The 22518-nt window shown below is 33.3% G+C and overlaps 3 protein-coding genes across 3 annotated transcripts; 2 read left to right on the top strand and 1 right to left on the bottom strand.

Moving 5' to 3' along the window:
- Window positions 1-25: 25 nt before the first annotated feature.
- Window positions 26-5663, top strand: LOC144839515 (uncharacterized). Its single transcript, XM_078694908.1, has 12 exons — window positions 26-66; window positions 547-721; window positions 816-892; window positions 1152-1192; window positions 1309-1537; window positions 1853-2095; window positions 2213-2297; window positions 2480-2607; window positions 2876-3044; window positions 3128-3402; window positions 3543-4251; window positions 4466-5663. The coding sequence occupies exons 2-12, from the start codon at window positions 572-574 to the stop codon at window positions 4673-4675; spliced, it is 2316 nt and encodes a 771-aa protein (XP_078551034.1). The 5' UTR covers window positions 26-66; window positions 547-571; the 3' UTR covers window positions 4676-5663.
- Window positions 5664-5704: 41 nt separating this feature from the next.
- On the bottom strand, window positions 5705-10530 carry LOC144841473 (proteasome activator complex subunit 3-like). Its single transcript, XM_078697808.1, has 9 exons — window positions 10386-10530; window positions 9975-10007; window positions 9465-9527; window positions 8944-9036; window positions 8381-8417; window positions 8100-8281; window positions 7780-7902; window positions 7340-7426; window positions 5705-6909 (listed from the first exon to the last, which is right to left on the bottom strand). The coding sequence occupies exons 1-9, from the start codon at window positions 10404-10406 to the stop codon at window positions 6829-6831; spliced, it is 720 nt and encodes a 239-aa protein (XP_078553934.1). The 5' UTR covers window positions 10407-10530; the 3' UTR covers window positions 5705-6828.
- Window positions 10531-10596: 66 nt separating this feature from the next.
- On the top strand, window positions 10597-17811 carry LOC144840030 (ubiquitin carboxyl-terminal hydrolase MINDY-3-like). Its single transcript, XM_078695658.1, has 10 exons — window positions 10597-10779; window positions 11953-12087; window positions 12663-12834; window positions 13208-13322; window positions 13736-13889; window positions 14231-14382; window positions 15134-15279; window positions 16042-16129; window positions 16540-16614; window positions 17557-17811. Exons 1-10 carry the CDS (start codon window positions 10662-10664, stop codon window positions 17704-17706), a joined length of 1305 nt encoding a protein of 434 aa, XP_078551784.1. The 5' UTR covers window positions 10597-10661; the 3' UTR covers window positions 17707-17811.
- The last annotated feature ends 4707 nt before the right edge of the window (window positions 17812-22518 follow it).

Raw genomic sequence — 22518 nt, 5'->3', positions numbered from 1 at the left:
CACTGTGTCAAAACTGAGGGCGCTTGTCCATTAAAAATTGTCGCTTAGCAAAATGACGCTAAAAAAGTAAGTGCAAGTTATACTTTAATTTAATTGAAATACCCTTTTATAACAGGCAAATGTAAGCTTAAATTATTGCATTTTTAGATGTGTAGATGGCTAAGCTACGCCTCTATCTAGGCCTATTTATAATTCATTCATTATTCATATTAATATATAATTGATACTTCCTAGTTAGGCCTCTAGGCTAGGCTAGGCCTAGGCTTACCTAGCCCTAATTTTAGTAGTAGCCTATCGACAGTAGTGTAGGATAGGCGGGGCGAGAGGCTATATGGCAGCCATACCCTCCAGTCTAGGCCTAAGGCTGTTCTGTTTCTCAAGTGTCTAGGCTAGGTATTTGGGGAGACAGATATACTGCAAAACGACTGTTTATTAATCGTTCTTGTTTTACTTTTGGTTGTGATAACATTTATTTTTTTCTGGTGTTTTGTTATTATGCGTGCCGCTAATAAATTTTGATAATCATCATGATTGCTTCAATTTCAGCTGATCTAAAAAAGTAAGGAGAGGAATGTCACGAAGTGTTCCATGGCGGAGAACTGTCAGTGATGCTGTATCATGGCGTCAAGACCAAGCACAGAATGCCACCATATACATCTTACGGGAAATGGGACCGACAGGATTCCTGTTGAAAGAGGAGGGTGAAGTTAAGAAGTTTAAAGTAAGGAATGTTTATATTTCGTAGTGTAGTGGTTATCACATCTGCCTAGCATAATCATGCATAAATTTATATTCATTTTAATATTCATTTTCAGGTTTTTCTTGGAGATCCCAATAAATGTACATGTCCTGTTTTCAATAAAGAAAGAGATTTATGCAAGCACATTTGCTGGTAAGTCTGTTAGTTAAGAAGATTTGATATATATTGTTTCGATAGATCATTGTATTGTAATAACTAAAAAAGACCTAAAAAATAAAGACCAGAGACCTTTATGAATACAATAATATAAGTTTTAGTTGGGAGTCTCTGTTTCGAGAAATCTTTCGTTTGAGATAATGATTTCTCAATAACAGAGACCTCCACTAACCCTCATTGCTATTATGACTTTCAATATTCAAATGTTTTTTTTTCCCTTATTTTATTTTTCTAGGGTATTACTTAAAAAGTTTAGAATTCCAAGACAGAATCCATGTAAGTTTTATTCTCTTTCATCTATTTTTAATTTTTAAGGTCAATAAAACATAAAATGATAATACTATACTGCTATATATGGTGAGACTTAATTGTATTTCGATTCTGTTTTGAAGTAACTTTTCAAATTGGACTCGTTGAACGCGAGATAAATGAAATACTACGAGGTCAGACACAACATGAAGAGGTCAAAAGGCACATTACACGTAAACCTGTGTCTGGACCTAAGGACCCTTATGCAGTCGGAAAAGACCAACTAGAACAGCGACCAATCACAGAAGATGATGTGTGTCCAATTTGTCAGGACGAGTTGCTTGGGAAACACGAACCAGTGACGTACTGCCGGTACATAATGCTCTTCTATTTATAGCTTCTACTTCTTAAAACAAAATTTCAAGAACTAACAACAGCATTGCAATATACCTAGCTATCTTAGGAGACTAAGCCTAGTCTACACACTAGAGAGTTTGTACAGTTTACTAGTTTAAAGCAATATTGACAACATTGGGCAAACTGAAGAAAACAAGTCTACACTAGAGCAAATAAACTAAGTTGGATAGTTCTCCACCATATTTAAAATAAATATAGTATGAAATTTAGAGCATTTCTATTATCTAATTACCACCTTTCTTTAACTTAATTTTATTTTTTTCCCCACAGGTTTGGGTGTGCAAAGAGTGTACATATCAAGTGTATGAAGGTTTGGGCTGAGCATCAAAGGTCAACCGGTGAGGAGGTCATCAAATGCCCTCTTTGTCGTGAACACTTTGGTCCGATTGATGCAATTCAAACAGAATATCGGAACTCTTCCATCAGAAAAACAAGAGCAGAGCGACTAGACTTACATCTTGGTTCTACCTGTAAAAAGTGCGGTGTAGCACCAATTGCTGGAAAGTGTTACAAGTAAGTAAATAGGCAACTCAGACAAGACCTGTTGAGTTGTCTTATGGGAGAACATTTCTGTATAAACAATAAATCCTTAGTTTTGTATAGACTATAACTGTGACATTGTTTTTACAGGTGTTGTGTATGTGCTGAATATTATCTTTGCCATGCATGTTTCTTAACTCCAACACACAAAGATCATTCCTTCCAGTTCAGACAAGTGAGTGAATTCAATTATTGAAATGGTCTATAAAGATTGAAATAGTCCATTAAGATTTAAATAATACATGTTAAGATTGAAATAGCCCATATTATATTGAGATTGAAATAGTCCAAAGATTGAAATAATCCATATTAAGATTAAAACAATTTTTAGATTTTGTCAACATTTCTTTCATTTAGAAACCCAGTCAAAGATGGCGGCCTGCTCCAAGATGTTCAGACACAGTATTACCTAATGCCGTCATTGGTGACATGGAGGGTAGAGAGCTAACTGACAATGATTACGAGACATTACTACAACTAGACAGGTAAAGATACATGCATCCATTAATATGTTAAAATTGTTTCGTCAGATCTGTTTTACTCTTATGCTATGTTTTCATCCAGCATCAGTTTTAATAGTTACACTCTAAAAAGCTAGTAAATGTTAAACCAGTTTTAAACTAGTCTAACTTTAAACTAGTTAAGCCAGTTAAACTTTAAACTAGTTAAGCTAGTTTAACTTTACTTCCTGTTAAACTTTGTTTTTATAAGAATCAGTTTTACTTGTTAAACTTCAGTGTTATTTTTTTATAGTGAGGCTTCACATGCTCCAAGCTCAGTGCCAGAATCATTCATCAAGTCCCTACCTTCAGAGAAAGTTCGTCAAGGAAGTAGCCTACTGGCTCCAGGCTCTCAATGCAGGGTCTGCCTGAGAGCGTATGCTGTTGGAGAAAAAGTTCGCAGGTTACCATGTCAGCATAAGGTTAGAAAAATTTCGTCTTAGAGAGGGAAGCACATACCTGAATTATTAAATTGTTCTTGTGACGGTAATATTTCTTTCCACAGTTTCATGCATTGTGCATCGACCCTTGGCTACTACACCAGCGAGCCACTTGCCCGATTGATGGGGCGACTGTTTACAATCCCCTTATGGAAGCATTGGCAAGAGATGAACGAAGAAAGAAAAATATAAAACAGAAAAAGATTGATTCTAAAAACAGTCAAACAGTGCTAGGCAGTAACAAGACAGGCTGGGGAAGGAGAGATGAACAGGTTGACGGCCTAGAGGGTCTGGTCTCCACATTTGCTCTGACAGGCAGTGGTATTGTGTCTTCCAACAGGTATGACATTATAATATAACAAATGTTTATTAAATAAACTGGCAATGTATGCCAGTTTCAATGTACAGTATTTGCATCATCTTTATTATTGGTAAATAAAGAGTATCAGTATTTTGATTTACTTTAACATTTTAATATAGAACATTACCTGTATCAAACGGCATGACACAAAGGAATATCAGAACAAAGAAAACATCACCAGCAAGGTGGAGATCTAATGACCAGAGAGGTGAAATGTTGTCTTCAGAAATTAGTAGTAGTCCACTTGGCATTTCTACATTCCAAGTGTACCACCATGATGGCAATAAAAGACTGAACAGAGATCCACAGCATGATTCTGGTGCAATTGATATGGTGCAATTAGTCAATGGACACACTGAGGAAGATGACACAGATTATGGAAATGGTGCTTTACATAGAAATAGTAGAAACCTTCCAGTACATGGTTCTAATTCTACACCAGATAGGGAGCTCTTCCAGACAACAGTAGAAACTATTCAATTTGACACCACCGTTTCGAATAATTGTCAAAGGGTTTCAAATTGGCAGCGAAGACCTCCACGGCCTCCTGGCTCAAGACATGCACTAAAGCCACAGGCACCGTCCATTCCCCTTCTCAGGCAGGCTGCCATGACTCCAGTCGGTAACCGGTTGAGCAGTGGTGCCATGTCAGCGCCTCATCACAGACAGGTACATTCTGATGATAGCAGTCCCAGTAATAGTGATACAGAACGAGGAAGGGGAAGAATGAGGGGGAGGTTGATGCAGAGAAGAACCAGAAGTTCAAGCGTAGGGAGGAGAAGAGGGTCTATTGAGCATTTACATCCTGCAGATGTTGATAAACAAGAGGTACAGTATATGTTCTGTTTTTCAAAGTCTTAAAGATATTATGGTAAAATAAACAATTTGTGAGCTGTAGTCTGCTCCTTGTGACAGATTGGATTTAGTTCCTAATATGGCTAGCTAACTTAAAAGCAAATCTAGACCCAAAGACTGTTATCCTACACGCATTCTGAACGTCTAATCTCAAATTGTACAATATTATTTAACTTTTCTTTTGTAGATGTTTGAAAATATGTTTCTTGGATCTGCAACAGGAAAGACTTTAGTAGGAAGGCGAGACTCTAGGTCTAGGCCAACAAAACTGACAGGCCATAGGCTATGTGATGGAGAACCTGCAGGAGTAAACAGTGCAATTACTGGCTTGATTGATATGGATATTGCTTTAACAGGTCAAGGAGTTGGGAACCTACAATTACAAGATGAAGATTAGATCATTCGCATGATTGTAGATCAGATATTAAATAAAATTGCAACAGAAATGCTTGTCTGATTGCTGCCTACAAATTAAACAAATTATTTTAATGGAACTATTGCACCAAAGTTAAAAGAAATAGAAAAGAATTGATAAGGCAAATGTCTTGAGAAATAATGGTCTTCCACCATATGATAGAGAAACAGCTGGATCACAAATTTGAGTATCTACAATGTGAATTGAACAATTGTCGGGGTATCTTGTACCTAAACCAATCTTTATGAACTCCAATTCTAGAAGGACCACCTTGCCAAATAATAAGTGGCTTCATTACATTTATCAACTTCATAATATGCTCATTGCAGGGCACACCACCTTCTGGAAAGGTCATGACCAGGGAACCTGTATAATTACAAACGTTTTATGAAATGAAGATTTTAGTTTGCAATATTAATGTATGCAATCATTTCCCTGTTTTATTTATAAATAATCAATTTATATATAAATTTTTTATTATTTCCTAATAAAATCTTCCATCCATGTTAAAATTTTACATTTATAAAAATTTATTTATGATACTGTATTTAATAATTTTAAATTATGCACTGCTATCCTATTGGGCAATGTGTGTGAGAAACAAATAAAGTGTTACCGTTACAGAACTGTAGTACAGTATAAAGATAAGGTCTATGTTGCAATGTCTAGTATGAATACATTTGATGTTAAAAAAACTGGAAAACGTCAAACAAGGCCAGACAAAGATTATGTCTGATCAGGTCGTCAGGTTTTGAGTTGAGCAGTCATCCTGTTTAACGTTCGATTTTAAATAGATGACTTCCAACAAGATGTGTTGTCGTATGATGCTATAGTGGTTTAATAGTGGTTTATCTTTAACTATTGAACATTCACTTGATGAGTATTTATTCATGGTATAAATATTGAGGGTATTCAAAAATGGATGTTTTTTTTCAGGCCAAGATCCATCCATACACAGCTCAAACCATCTGATTACACTGCCCAATGCACACAAGTAAAAAAAGGATAAAATTCAGTAACTGAAGCTGTACATGTTTATTCAAACAAAATGTAAAATGAGAGAAAAATAGTGTACAACCCTTTTCCTATCACTTTATCCAGAAGGACAGGAAAAATAGCAAGTATTAGATTCATTCTTATCCTAGCGTTAAACAGCATTTATTGGATACAGTACAGTACTAAATTACAACCCTCAAGATATTCTTCCAAATTCTTTAAGGTTAAAATTAATTGTTAAGGTTGTGGCAAGGACTTTTGACAGGCAGTGTGCCTATCTTTTCATTGGTCCTACCACTAGACCAAACCTGTTAAAATTCCAGAGCCCTCTTTATACCTTACTTTAGCCCAATTAATAAACCTCTCACAACAGTATCCCTTCCTTTAGTGTCCAGAAAAGGAATCCATCCATTAATACTGTTCTTTAAATTGGAATGTACTCCTATAAAAAATATTACATTTGATTTAAATAAAAAAAGGTATTTTAATTTAAAAGATGTTTTATCAATACCACTATACAACCATATGACGAACAGAGATGAAGGTGCGTCGACTAGTCTCCTAGTGACCTAGACTACAGTATACAGGACCATGCAGTGGCTGGAAAGGAGTCCAAACTTAGCAACATAACTGACCAAGTCTAAGCTGTTTGCTATACGAAACTGTCTTCATATGAACATTTCCTATCATATGTTTTTATCTTAATGCAATATTGGATTAGGATAACAAACAAATACTCTATACTTGTTTATAACGGAGCACACAAGGCAATTCTCTAAAATTGTACTTTAAAGAAAGGTAAAGACTGAATCACTTGATAACTTGGTATATGATAAAACTTCTCGCGTAAAACAATCAAACTTGTTTCCTCTAGCATGACGCCTCTTCATCTTCCAAAGAAGTTTACCATTATAGGTTTCATATTGGGTTTGTTTGCTTCTTTCTTTTTTCTCTTGTACGTTGTGTTAAGTAGAACTTTTTAAATAAATTATGGAACCCAAAATGTTATGTTATACTTATTTTCCTGATTACTGATAATAAATACCACACTGCTACATACAGTATTTGCTTGGTAATTATACAGGCAGATTTCTTCACTATATTTTAGTTTTCAGTCCTGGATGACAGATTATGAAGGGTTAATAAAGTGCCTGTGAGTTACTGGTCCTAGGACGTATAATCTTCTCTTTATTTTTTGATATGAGATCTAATATTCCAAGCTGAAAGATAAATGCAACCAATAATAAATGAAATAAAATGAAATACTGTTTACATTATCCATAGCAAATTCAAGTACAGCCAACCAAATCATAGCAAATTCAAGTACAGTCATTCAAATCATAACAAATTCAAGTGCAACCAATCAAATTATAGCAAATCAAAGTACAGCCAATCAAATCATAGCAAATCTAAATGCAGCCAATCAAAACATAACAAGTTCAAGTACAGCCAATCAAATCATAGCAAATTTAGGTACAGCCAATCAAATCAGTATTCTATAGCACCCTCAAAACCTAATACTAAGTACAGCTTTTAGATAGTGTGCCTCTAATGAAACCTTTTTGTTCCTTTAGAGTTTTCAAATTCAATAGCCTTATGTTTGTTACTATATCGTGGTAAATAAGGTTTATTCTTGAAAATTCAACTTACATAACTATTTCTTAGTTCTGCACAAATAAGTCTGAGATTAACAAATTCCTTCTCGTCTATCTCCTTAACACTTTGCCTGTAGTCTCCCTGGAATAAAGATTACAATAATAAAGTTTAGTATACTGTGAAAAAGAGTGAGTGACTTTGGGTTTAGTCGATTGTGGACAATGCTGCATCTGATTGGTCCATTCACAGAATTCATATTTAATGGGGGAATATTTCTATGGTTTGAAAGATTAGGCATATTCGACTGGTTACTCTTGTAGCTCCTCACTGCTCAAATATTCTTGCACTGTATGAGCCATGAATCCGAGGATCTAAACTTTTGTAAATTCCAATAGTTGATTACTTTTCACAGCTATCATTTGCATAATATTACTGGTGAGTACACAAAAAAACTTCTCCAATTCATTCTAGCTAAAATCATAAACCATACATACCACATGAGGATATTTCGCAACTTTTGAAACCAACTTCGCTCGTGTAATAAAGTACCGTGAAATTTGATCTAAGTACGCCCCAGCTTCTCCCTCAACCTGACGCACTTCCGACAACGTATCCTCCTAAAGAAAAACAATTTCACAGTCACGTTACTGAACTAAATTCACTCTGCTGCAGTAAAAATGTTATAAAGGAGTTCTTTAACTCCTGAGGTAGGTTTTCCCACCTCAATAGATACACCACACTAAAGATTTAGAGTGCACCTTCCTTTAAACCTTCTTTACTGCAGTGAAAACATCATAAAGGAGTTCTTTCCTACCTGGATAGATACACCAAAGTTATTTCCATCTTCTATCCTTGGAATTAAGAGCTGTATCCACATTTTGATTTGGTTACACCTCTCAATCAAGTCCATAATGTGTGGCTTCATTAAGTTTATCAACTTCATAATATGCTCATTGCAGGGCACACCACCTTCTGGAAAGGTCATAACCAGGGAACCTGTATAATTGTAAAAGTAAACATTTAATCTTTTGAAATCTACTGTATTTCTTTGTTCAAACATTATTTTTGTACTACACAAGTATCTATTCTTCTTACCACAATTTTCTTCCTCAATGCGTTTCCTTTTGCTGAGCTGAAAAACATTTAAACTTTTGCTATAATATGCTTTTATCTTTAAATTACAACGCATTATTACATCTAAATTAGTTGCTAATAATAATAATAAATTGCTAATAAAGCTTTAAAATGGCCCTCCCTGTTTCCCTCCTACTTTAAACTCAAACCAGACAATGTTTAAACCAAGTGCCTTAAGATAGAAAAGTATAATATCCTTGGTAATATTTTACACAATAAACCATCATATAGATATCATTAATAATCACTTCCCATGACAACATTTAAGTGTGCTATTGTACATATTTTAGGTTAAATATCAATAGTGTTCTACAATGACCTATTGTAAACTATATACATTAATACTATATACGATAAGCTGTTAATGGTTGACAGATTTCTATCACAAAAAAGGCTTAAGCTCTGTCTGTCTACACTATCAAATTAGTTTGACAAAAAAAATGTGATGTGCCCATATATGAACATGACGATGTCATATCACTACCATATTTGGGCACATCACACATTTTTTTTAGAAAACTTACCGATTCATGACTGTTTAGAACGACTGGATCTGGCACCGGTAAGTTTAATTTCACTGTCATGTTGGGCATGTTTTTCAAGTCAAACAAATTAGACTAATAACAAAAAAATGTTTAGACATTATTATTATTACTTTGTTTTAAAATGTTTATTATGAGCAATGGCTATTATATTATTATTATTATTTATTGAGAAACAGTCTAATTAAATAATCTAATTTAAATATTAAAATTACTTAAAAAATGTATTTAAACTAGATTTACCTACATTTCTATAACGTTTTTAATATTGGGGTGCGTTATAGGGCCCTGCAATACGTTGTAATGCTAACTCAGTGTGTATTTTGTTTTTTATGATTTCAGAATTATTTTCAGAACACTGTTTATCTATTTTAACCACTTCATTTTGCTCTTTTAATGTATTTTGTATATAATTGCCAAAGGAAAGTCAAATTTCCAGTTATGGACGAATAAAGATTCTTGGTATTAGCTTAGAAACGGAGTGCCAGACATTCTAATCTTACCTTCAATAGGTCATTCAACTCAATAACAGTCCTGGGAAAATCAGTTTTTATTATCTTCTTTGCCTAAAAAATAACCAATATCGTATAAAGAATCTTTTCGAAGATTACGGTTTATTAATATACTGAAAGATGGGGCCGTATCAATTTGATTTCAGTTGCGCGTGCAGACACTAAAATTGAGAATTAGTCCTGTTCCGCCATACCACACCAAAGGTGACAGTCAAATTTAAGCAATACCATGAAGTCCCAGTGGTGGTCTAATGGTTTGGACATCTGAATATCAAACTGAAGGTTCCAGGTTCTAATCTTTGTTTGGCAGCCTTTTTTCATCCTCACACTAATTTTCAGTACATCACCAAACTTTTTCTATGGCTACTAGTACTATGCATGTAAATTTGCATACCTAGTAGTATATTTAAAATATATTAACGATACAGTACTTTTAAATATATTTATTATGTTTTCACTACAGTACTTATGAATCAAATCAGTCATCTGTCGGACACTTACACTTTCTTCTATGTCTTTACGATACTGTTCAATCTAGAAACAAAGAATATTTCATAATTATTATTAATTAATAAAATAATGTTTTGTTAAATATTATTTTATTTGTTTGTAATGAATTGAAATTTATAGATTTTAAAAACACTGTGACTGTTCGTACGGTAGAGATAAAGTTCTCAAGCCGATCCCCCTATAAGGATGTAAAAAATATCAGAAGCACAACATAAAACCACTGTGTGTACTGAGAATCCGCCAATCTATCATCCATCCATACCGTAACCCACACAAAACAGCAACACTGTACCGTCCGGGTCCATCCATCCACATGCCGTTTGACACAGTCGGTTATATGTCCCGACAATGGGCCTAGCTTAGGGTGAAGTTAACTATACTTAACACAATTTAGGGGCCTACCTTCTCTTCATATTCTGCCATATTTTATGAAATAAGAAACAAAAGAAAAACACAGATTATACGATATTTTGCAAATCACAGCAAAAAAACTGAGCAGATGATTATGAACACGAGTGTTGTAATTTTTGTCATCCAGAGCAACCCCCTCAACGTCGTCGTTTATATTTTTGTATTTGCGCCCTCTACATTTTTCACAAGTAGGTGAGAAAAAAGATGGCGTCGTTTGTGCTGCAATAAAGTATCGATGTTAAAAATTTGAATAATTCAGGCCATAAAATGGCTTCTACAAGCAGCCAAGATGAAGCAGAAGTACCCATCGATGAACTGGGAGAATTGAGAATGTTGGTTTGGGGAAATGCACTTACCGATGAAGTATTTAAACGCTGGTGTCAAGGTAAAGTCGGCTTTATTTTTCCCGTAAAAATTGCCAGGCCAGAATGTCTCCTTGTTTTCGTTTCAGGTCACACATCTTAGCCGGGTTGGAAATTCATAGCATAGCACCTGGCATAGGCTAGGCCTAGCATGAAAATGGGAAATTCCATAAATAGTTTATATAGGCTAATGTATTTTTTCTACGAAATTTTGATAATATAGACATCAAAATGTTTCATACATATCTTTTCATAATTTATTTAATTTTGTTCACAGATTTTAAATAAATAAAAACAATTTCCACAAGCAAGATTTAAATTAATTGATGTAGTAGCCTAAACAGTACACTGTCTGTTTTCAATATCTATAGTACAAGGTGCAGCCTAAAGCTTTAATTTAAGATGTATATAATTATAGGCCTACACCTAGTGCATGTCAATATTTAGAATCTTATTTATTACGAAAAGACAAAGTGAATATGCTTATCGTAGCATATTCACAACTGTCTGTGCTTATGACGATCACGATACATTGAGGAAGGTATATAACTACAGTCGACTCTCCCAATACCGGACACCTTTGGGCTGGGCAAATATGTCTAGTTTTCTGGAAAGTCTGGTAATGGTATTTTGATTGTGTTTTTAATGGTAAAAAGGAATTTGGAACAAGAAAAGTCTGGTATGGGGAAAGTTTCCGTTTTTCAGAGTGTCCAGTATTGGGAGACTTGACTGTAATACTAATAGGCCTACAGGTAGATTGTAAGGTGTAGGTTTTTTAGGACTGTCGCAATGCTATATTGATGATGCCTGCCGCTACTACTTTTTTTTTCATTCACCTTTGTTCCATCTTATTTCATTTATGTTGTACTCACCAATCTTCTCACCATTTTCCTAGAGGATATGTTTATTTAGGTTTCCAGAGGCCTGAGACCCCGGATCTCATCAATATGCTGTAGATTATCATAAGCATATAGTCTGTCAACTATTCTTACATCAACATAGTATGTTGCATGTATTTATTAACTTTATAAACACAGTTTATTATTATTTATAGTCCATGAATTATCACAGATCCACATTTTTTCAGTATTCAGAAATTGCTCTAATTTGCAAGGTATCCAATTTACAGTTTAATTGTCAATTCTTTATTAACTTATATAAGTTATAACTACTAATATATGGATAATGTTTTGCAGGGTTTGTCTTTAGTCCCTATGAACCATCAGCTTTGCTTCAGCATGAAGGTGGACCCTGTGCTGTACTTGCACCTTTACAAGCCTACATCTTAAAGAACTTAATTTGCACTGGTGATATTTGGAGACAACTTGAAGGTAATTCATTCATTCAATCTTTTATTTGGGAATCTCTGGTCCATAGAAAGTAAGATCACGTATAAATAAACAGAAAATATAAAGAAAAATGTTGCTAATGCTAATTATGATATGATACATTCACACAAGTGGCGCTGTGTTGTTATTGGAAAATCATATACTGCCCATTGAATGAGCATTAAATTAGTCTCATAAGCAATTATGAAGGGGGTGGTTAGGAGAATACAAATAAAACTTTTATTATAAATATTGGTTCATTAAAACAAAGCAACTTTAACAAAAAAATGTTTTTCTTTAAATATCACAGTCTCTCCCTTTCCCTTCTTTCACTTAAGACAATCTCCCCATGGCAATCTCCACAAAATCAATCATTTTTATTTCTAAACATTGTACATTATCATTTTTTACACATTATGATTTGATGAATAAACGTATTTGTAAGTAGTTGTCTGGTTTGACGACCCTGGAAAAAACTGTTTTTATTTTGATTAATGGAAAAATCAGATAAAATTAAGATTTAGTAGTTATGCACATCAAAATAAAATCTCCTTAAATTATTCATATTCCTAATGTAGGTAATCAAGCAAAGGAGGTGTTGTTGACATCAATGGAAGAGGTTTTTCACTGTGTATCTAAGCCTCCATTCAGACTGGTCCTTGAATCTGATAAGCAGCCTGTAATAGCTGACATGGTACAGCAGCAAGAAGAAGATCAGTCTGACCACGCCAGATTTCACAAAACTTTAAGGTAAGTTTTAATCTCTTAAACATAGGCTGTGCAGTAGTAGTACTATCTATTATCTACTATTTTTATGAAGAGTGTAAAAAGTATTTTTCTTAGGATCCATAATGATCAGCTTCACAATAAACTGAGTTGCAATACTTCAATTTTGTTAATGTCCTTAGTCACATGAATCCATTCATTTGTATTGTCACGTGACATTTTACACTACACTATATGCAACCTCCTTTTCTTTTAATGTGTATATTAAAATATTTCTGATTATTAATCTCTGAAAAGAATGTATATGCTTTTATTTCTGCATTCTAAATTTAGTATATCGTAGCATTATAACATAATGTGATTTAATGTTTAATCAATCTGTCTGTTGTTATTGTAGGGTTATGTCATGCACTACAGCAGAGGAACTTCACCAAGCCCTGCAAGCATCATATGATTTTTTTACAGACCAATATGGTGTTGTACTCTTTCTCTATTCACTTCTGATGACAAAGGTTAGTTTACAAACTAATCAAGTTTGCAGTACACAGTTCCTAAAATGTAAAGTTTAGTCTGACTTTCTTCCTTTAGAAATTGCATGTTCTTTTTAACCTGTTTATGAAATTATTATTATTATTATTGGTAAATCACACACATTGTTTATTTCTGTGATTGTTGAAGTCTTATGAAATTCTACCTTTTAACAAACTAAAATCATATGTTATTAATATTGCAGTAAAAAATGTAGTTACTGCAGTAGAAAAATGTTTATATAGCTAGGGATTTAGTTTCACTTTGCTTAAGTGAGGTAAATCAATGGAGATTTCAAATGTGATCATAGAAATCCAAAATAATGTATCAGTAATATGGAGTGCTAAATATCTCATACATTGAATAATTGTACACATTGAATTTACTGTTGGTATAGGGGCTTGCTAATGTTAAGAATGAGATGGAGGATGCAAGTGAACCATTGGTAGATGGTACTTATGGCCATGGTAGTCAGAGTCTTGTAAACCTCATGCTGACTGGCAACGCTGTGTCACATGTCTTTGATAACGAAAAGGAAGTAGATGGATTGAGTAAGTTATAAGGCATTTTTTTCGTACCATATTCACACCAGATTAAATACATATTTGTTATTGTCTGGTTGCAACGGAGTAAAGTATTTAATTCATGCAATGTAAAGACTTGATTTATCCCCCTCCTAAATTAAGATTAAATTTTGTTAAGCGCATTGAGGCTTTGCACAATACGCTATAGAAGTCCCATTCATTATTAATAAAATGGAGTGGTCCCAAGATTATTTAGGTTTCTTCAAACATAACTTTTTAATAATATTATCTCAAGTCACATATCAACAATATGGCATTTATAATAAATTAGGTGGAAATAATAGTGATTCTTCTTATTTATTGTTTAGAAATGCGAGGAATCACTGTGCAGCCTAGCTCAGGATTTCTAACAATGTTGGAACATTTTCGTTATTGTGAAGTTGGTTGGTGTCTCAAGAATCCCACTCATCCTATATGGGTTCTGGGAAGTGAAACACACCTCACTGTGTTCTTTACAAAGGTATGTTAAGCATAGTTTACACTATCAAACTTTATGTGACAAAACATGTGATGTGCCCATATATAGACATGATGATGTCATATCACTACCATAGTTGGGCATATCACTACCATATTTAGGCACATCACACTTTTTTTGTCAAACTAGTTTGATAGTGTAGACAGAGCTTTAGTGATGCTAGCCTGTCAAATTGATTATCTCTCAAGAGAGATGACCTGTTTTCAATTTATGAAGTTCTGATGGGTGGGTAACAAATAAAATGAAAGCACTCAGAAACACAGAGGGTGCATGTTGTAGTTGAAATTTCAAATTGTCTTTTTTTGTGAAGTTATTAATAAACTGTATATATAGGTATATATCTATTTACATCAAACAATTCAGAATGATAACTTAAAAATTGTAGGTGCTATCGTGCTAACAAACAAAGCAAGTGCCATACTTGGCAAAATTCTATTTTGCCAAGTAAAAATAATATACTTTGTAACATTGCTAACTACTACTACAATTACTACCACTGTACTGTGTCTATAAGCATTGTTTAGGGTATGTCTTTGTAGTGGCGTAACGGCTATGAGCGCTCACTGGCTAAAGCTCTGAGCTCAAGGGTAGTAGCTCAGTACCCAGAAGAAAAAACAGGCATTAAAATAGGTCGAAAGGCTAAAAACTGGGCCACTTAAAGTTCCTAAAATAGGAGTCTCAGGCCTCAGCATTACGCCACTGTCTACTTGATAAAAAATCTTTAATCTTTTAGGAGATGTCATTAGTAGCACCAGAATCCAAGTGGGGACGCGCTAGACGTGTGTTTTGTCAATACGATACGCAAGATAGTGGTTTCATACAGAAGATCCTCCTGCAAGATGTCCTTCAGGTCTTACAACTTGTGGCCATTCCTGAATAGTAAGTGCACTCAAGCAGTGGCCATGTCAAGATATTCTACTGCAGTTGATGCAGTAACTACATTCTTACATGTTTATGCAATTATTCAGCAAGCTTTTTGTTGACTAATCATACACACAGTTTACTGCACTGATTGCTTCATACACTTTTAAACCAACTATCGTCAACAGTTGTTATTTCAGTTTAAAAATATAGTTACTGCAGTAGAATATTTTTGACATGATTCTTTATTTTTTTCTGGCATTTTGCAGACTTTACTAAACTATTGGTTTAGTAAAGTGAATGGTTCTTGCCTAGCATTATCAAGCTTTCGTTTTCAGATGGTTGACGGTAATTTAACCAACAATGATAAGTGGAATGCGTATTCCGTCCATGTTACACAACCATTAAGGCCAATTTACACAGACAAGCGGTAACGTTAAGCGGAAAACCGTGAAGCTTGTCCCACGTAGAATCTGTATCTATCTGGAAACCACCCGTTCGATCCGTGTTGTGTGTAAATGGCCATAAGAAATAACAGAGATTGTATATTTGTATTACCGTTACCACTCGTCTGTGTAAATTGGCCTTTAGGGTTTGTTAACTTACTGTCTCCTTCATCTACTGTCCCAAAAAGAAGGCTCACTAATTCCTGGTTTGAGTGCCGTCGGATTCTGAAATCTATTCACAAGACAACTTCATACTGTCAAACTAATTGTGACCTATTAGTAGGAAACCTAAGACAACTAATTGTTTTCTAAAATACTTTGATTCTTCTTGTAGTGTTGATATCATCAAACAGAAGTTAGATCCAGATGATTTTGGTATAATTCTTCTCAGTAGTTTTATGAATGAATTCTTTCCAGATGAAGTAAGTTGATGCTTAATTATACTATATTATATAACAACTAAATAAATTCCTGTTATTTGATTGGACGATTGTGGGTCAAGTGGCATGCAATAGTATGCACTAGTGAATAATCGTTCAATAGTACTTTTTTCGTTTACGAAAAAAACAAATCTTTCGTGTTTGGAAAATATTTTTGTTATACTATTGCTTTTGAAATACAACAGCACCACTTATTTTGTACTTCCGGTGCGAAGATTGGATGTTATGACTCACGACAATTATGTCGTTTCTGCAATTGTGTTGCTGCTTAAATTTGGTTGCTGCTGTCAAGATACAATTTACCTGATCTGTTGAACTTAGTCTGGAACTTGTCTTAGGTGTGGTACCTAAAAATATACACAAATCAAAAACTATTTATTTTTATCTTACAGCCTGATAGATTAATTCCATTAAACTTTCCTGTTTTCCATTATAATGGCCTTATACGATCATGTCCCGACTCTAAGGTAAGAATCTGTTGAGGCTAACACTATGTTTTGTTCTGTATACACATATAAATACATACATAATAAATACAAAAACATATAAATACATACATAATATAATACAAAGCATATAAATACATACATAATAAATACAAAAACATATAAATACATACATAATATAATACAAAGCATATAAATACATACAAAAACATATAAATACATACATAATATAATACAAAGCATATAAATACATACATAATAAATACAAAAACATATAAATACATACATAATATAATACAAAGCATATAAATACATACAAAAACATATAAATACATACATAATATAATACAAAGCATATAAATACATACATAATAAATACAAAAACATATAAATACATACATAATATAATACAAAGCATATAAATACATACATAATGAATACAAAAACATATAAATACATACATAATAAATACAAAAACATATAAAATACATACATAATATAATACAAAGCATATAAATACATACATAATAAATACAAAAACATATAAATACTGTACCTACATACGTAATAAATACAAAAACATATAAATACATACATAATAAATACAAAAACATATAAATACATACATAATAAATACAAAAACATATAAATACATACATAATATAATACAAAAACATATAAATACATACATAATATAATACAAAAACATATAAATACATACATAATAAATACAAAAACATATAAATACATACATACATTCATAATAAATACAAAAACGTATAAATACATACATAATAAATACAACAACATATAAATAAATGCATTCATAATAAATTCAAAGACATATAATATATACAAAAACACATAGATATAAAATAGCACCCCACCTACAAACCCAGCAAACCAGACACCTATCTACTGTCAACATTCCAAATCTTATTCTCTCTGAATATTTGTAATTAGGTGAAATATATAGAAGGTGTAGCTGAAGTGCCTGATCCTCAAGATATACAAGGCCTTACTGATGCATCACCAGTAGAATCTTGTCTGAGAACCAAATGGCCTACGTTTATGGTCAACTGGGAAAATAACTATCAGCCTTCAGTTAACTGAACATGTGTATACCCCAGCTGGATGATTGTAAGCAGAAACAAGTGTGGCTTCTTGGCGGTGTATTCAGGAGGTATGGTGAAGAAAGGGATGTATTGGGTAGGGGAGGGGGAATATGGGATGAAGAATGGGTATATGGGATATGTGAGGGTGTATATGGGAGGGTGTGTGTATATGGGGGTCAGAGAGGGTATATGGGGGGTCGGGGAGGGTGTATATGGGGGTCAGGGAGGGTAAATGGGGGGTCAGGGAGGACGTATATGAGGGTCATGGAGGATATACATGAGGTGAGGGAGGGTATATTAGAGAAAGAACTGGATTTGTATGCCACTAGTCATGTGGTGGATTATTTGAAAATGAGCTTTGAAAATCCACCCCTCTCCTTTATCTCAATATTCTCTAAAATCTTCACTATACCTTTTGACGGATTCTATCGTGTATCTGTGTATATAAAGAATTGTCTAAAGATTTCATAATAGCAATGCACATCAATATTAACTATTTAAATTGTATTTATGCCATTTCAAGTGTTTTTCGCACCAAATACACCCAAACTAAACATGTCCTGTTTATTTGTCATCACATTACACGCCACTCAAATGTATCGTGACCGGTCAACCACATTCTGTTTTATATCCTGTAATGAGAGCAGACTATCCATTCAAACAAGTTGACTGTACTTTACTGCCACACACCACTTCCCTGGAAATTGAAACCACAACATACTAGTTAGTACATTAGTGATGTAATAATCTAAGTACAAACCGCTGATTGGGTGATGTTAAATTTTATTAATTTGTTTTTTTAAAAGCTTTCATACAAAATGTTATGTGGTCACGATGTAATATTACATAATCTGAGTGCACCTCAAAATGGTGAATCATTTTTATTATCATGACTAATGTGTGTATAGGTTACACAACTTGATGTCCTTGGTTAACTGGCAACCCCCAAATTTGGACTCAATTATGGATGGACTTATTTCACATTCATCAACATTTCCGTCATTTACAAATACAGTAGTACACATTGAAAATTGTGTTTTACAGAAGAAAATACTGTACATATGCCAAAAAAACAAGAAATTCAATTTATCTTGACAAAAAATTAATCTTGATAAAAAAAAATATTTAAATGCACATTAAACTAGAGTAATTCTGTCTTTGCACAATTTTAAATTTAAATCAACTTCAACAATTTATGTTTGATTTTTCGGTCGGGCCATACATTATTTTGTAAGATTCACTGGGGTTCCTAACACTTTTGGAATGGCGTATTTGTGTGTAGCATTGTGTTTTTGCTTGAGTAGTACACTTATTTAATAATAAAATAGAGTGTCACTAGAGTTTACACTAAATTAATATCTGGACTTATTATTTGTGAGTTTCGGTAATAATATAAAACCAATTCGCTTATTTGATAACATACTACAATAGGATTGGATTTAGTAAATTCATTTTTGTAACATATATAATGTAAAATATTATATTATAGAATATTGGATATGATGTAACTAATTCCCACTTGGACGCAATGCAACGTAGATGCAATGCAAGTGAATCACAAGACTACAGTTTGAATGATCCAAACTACTTCTGATTCGCTTACATCCTTGCATCGTCCTAGTGGGAAACAATCTTAAGCGATAGCCATAGACGACTTATGATATCTAGAATGTCAACTCTAACACAATCACAGCCCTGTTTGTATCACTTTGCTGTTGACTAGTTAGTTGACCCTCTAGTAGCAGTTTAATAGTATCTCTATGGCAGTAGCTAAAATCTATTGAAGTCCATTGGAACAAAAACATGGATTGTTTTAACTTTGATGTTCCAACGAATTCAAATAGAATTTGTGTTAGCACTTCAGTGATATTGTTTGAGTGTTCAGCATGTAATACAGTATGTACAGAATTCCCTTTTTTAGAATAATATTTGAATTTCCTGTGTTCAAATTTCAGGACATCTTTGTAATTTATAGATAAAATAATAAATAAAACCACAAAAGATTTCCGAAGGACGATGTAAAGCATTAAAGTACAAGGAAACTCAGTTTTAATTTCATATTTTAAATGTGGTGTATTCTGTAAATTAATATTAATACTAAAATAGTGCAAAAAATAATGTGTCATCCATTCCATCATGGAGCTTATTTCCATTATAAAGTGGTTGTATTTGGGAGAATTTGAGAATAAAATAATGTGTATGTTTAATATTTAATAATACATACACCAAGCACATGGAATCTATTTCGTGCCTAGCTTACATGGATAAACTAACAATAGCATGTGTTCTTTCAAGGGAGAGCTACGATATAAAACAGTGTCTTTATCATCCCTATGCAATAATGGATTAATTCCCTAAACACAGTGGTACGTTAAGTGTGGTCACATGAGGGTATGTGGTTGGTGGATTAGTCCAATATAGCAGAGGGTTCAATGAACTTGTGTAACTTTTTGTTACTTTTTTTCATCTTTTGTAAGCAGCACACATAAACAGTTGGTTTGTGTAATGCCATCGTGATACTGATAGCATTCAACATCTAATTGTGTAATTTTGTTTTACCTTTTTATTTTAAAACCACAACAAACAAGAAAACAATAATAATAATAGTGTTGCTGTTGTTAATATTCAATTAAAACAGAAAACAAGACAGATTTAGAAGTCCTATCGATATAACGTTTCTTATCATAATGGCATTAATTTCATTGCTTGAAATAATATTTATTAAGTACAGTACAGATTAGTATACCGTTTTGTTTTGTATATAGTCTAGCCACGAATATACTAGTATCAACAATGGACCTTTATAGATATATGGTATTATTAGCAAGATACTAATAATACTATGGACCCTATAATATGTCTGCTATTAAGATAAGATATTACAGCTCTGTCTACATAATCAAACTAATTTGACAAAAAAAAGCGTGATGTGCCCAAATATGGTAGTGACACGCTAAATATGGTAGTGATATGACATCATCATGTCCATATATCCACATCACATTTTTTTGTCACATAAAGTTTAATAGTGTAGACAGAGCTTGATAATATTACATTGTGCTTTTGATATAATATGTTTAAAGCTTAACATTTAAGACTTGTTCAATTATTTTGCATTATTTTTTCACCAGAACAACTAGTTCAAGTTAAAAAAATAATAAATTATAAATTGAATTTAGGACTGTGAAATTACTGAATCATGTAAGGTTATGCTGTATGTACTGTATTAATAAACAGTGTAAAGCTCTGTTTAGACTATCAATTTTTATGTGCAAAAAAATGTGTTTGACACGATGACGTCATATCACTACCATATTTGAGCACAGCGCATTTTTTGTCTCGTAAAGTTTGATAGTGTAGATAGAGCTTAAGGCGGCTTTTTGATGGTTTGTAAGGTGATTTGTATATTGCCGACTTGATATAGCGTGTGTGATTATTATTTGAATAAGTGTGAATTTGTACATAAAGCCAAGGAAGGAGGGTATATTAAAATACCTCCATTATTGAGGCAGGTGCTATGTTTACTTTACTCGTATTGTTGTTGAAAATGTTTTAGTTGAGTTGGTTTAGTTGATTACATTGTAAAGCACCTTGTAATAGATACAAATTGAAGCTTGGTTCCCACTAGGACGCAACGCACCGACGTAAGCGCAATGACCAATGAAAAGTGACAGTTCGAATAATCCATCGCTTGTGATTGGTCAAATGTGTTACCCTTACGTCCTTGCGTTGCGTTCTGTATGAATCAAGCTTAATTGTTAGTACATTTTATGACTCGCCCATTAGGTAATGTCTTGTGTTATGACAGCAGGTAAATTGCACGAATATGGGTAGCCGTATTGCAACCACAACCGCTTAAAACAGTTTTTATCACGCAAGTTAGTTAAAACAGTGATACAATTGTTATTAAAATAATAATTAAAATGAATTTTTATTCATGAATGAAACGAAGTTTGCGGGTTGTTCAAAAGTAATGTGTAATTTATGTTACCGTTACTTCATAGAAACTAGACTATTGCGTCATTGTACTTTTTATTGTGGCACAAACAATGACGTAAAGCTCAGTCTACACTATCCGACAACAAATTTGATGTTCCCAAATATGGTAGTGATATGCCCAAATATGGTAGTGATATGACATCATCATGTCCATATATGGACACATCACATTTTTTGTCACATAAACTTTGATAGTGTAGACTCAGCTTAAGAATGCGCAACGCGCGCACAACGTCACATAAGGCCCATTCAGACCGTACCGTTAGCTCATATTAATAAGTTTAATGTAATTGACACTGTACAATTTAGGTGATACCTTGTAAGTGGCTATATCTCTTAAAAATTAGTTTTCCTCAATAAAAGGTGTGTGCAACTATAAAATTGTAGTTTGTGTGTAAACAATTTGCTTGTTTATACTTTAATAATACCACTTTATTTTCAACATTACATGTTTCCTTGAAAACGGTTGCTAGTTTTTCAGGTAATTTTCAGCATTTAAAATAGTTATAACTTCCGTTGACATTGACACGGTAGTTTCGGAATAAAGCTTGCTAAAGCAAACATAGCAAGACCTACTACTCTTTTGTCGGAAAATGAATTTTCAAAAAGGATATAAAAAGAATAACATTATAAGCATTAAAGGGTTATTTTGTATGTTATAGTAAACGTTAATTCGATTCGTATTTCTACTACTGTATGATATTTAAACTCTTAAAAATACTTAAGTCAGTCGGAATTGTTAGAAAATAATGAGATATGACCCTTGACGACGACCGATAAAATTGTTATTGGTATCCTACCAAGGAAAAAC

The sequence above is a fragment of the Antedon bifida genome, chromosome 4 (genome assembly GCF_963402885.1).
Source record: "Antedon bifida chromosome 4, ecAntBifi1.1, whole genome shotgun sequence".
NCBI lineage: Eukaryota > Metazoa > Echinodermata > Crinoidea > Comatulida > Antedonidae > Antedon > Antedon bifida.
Note: the sequence above shows the minus strand (reverse complement) of the source record. Positions and strands in the feature narration are given on the sequence as shown.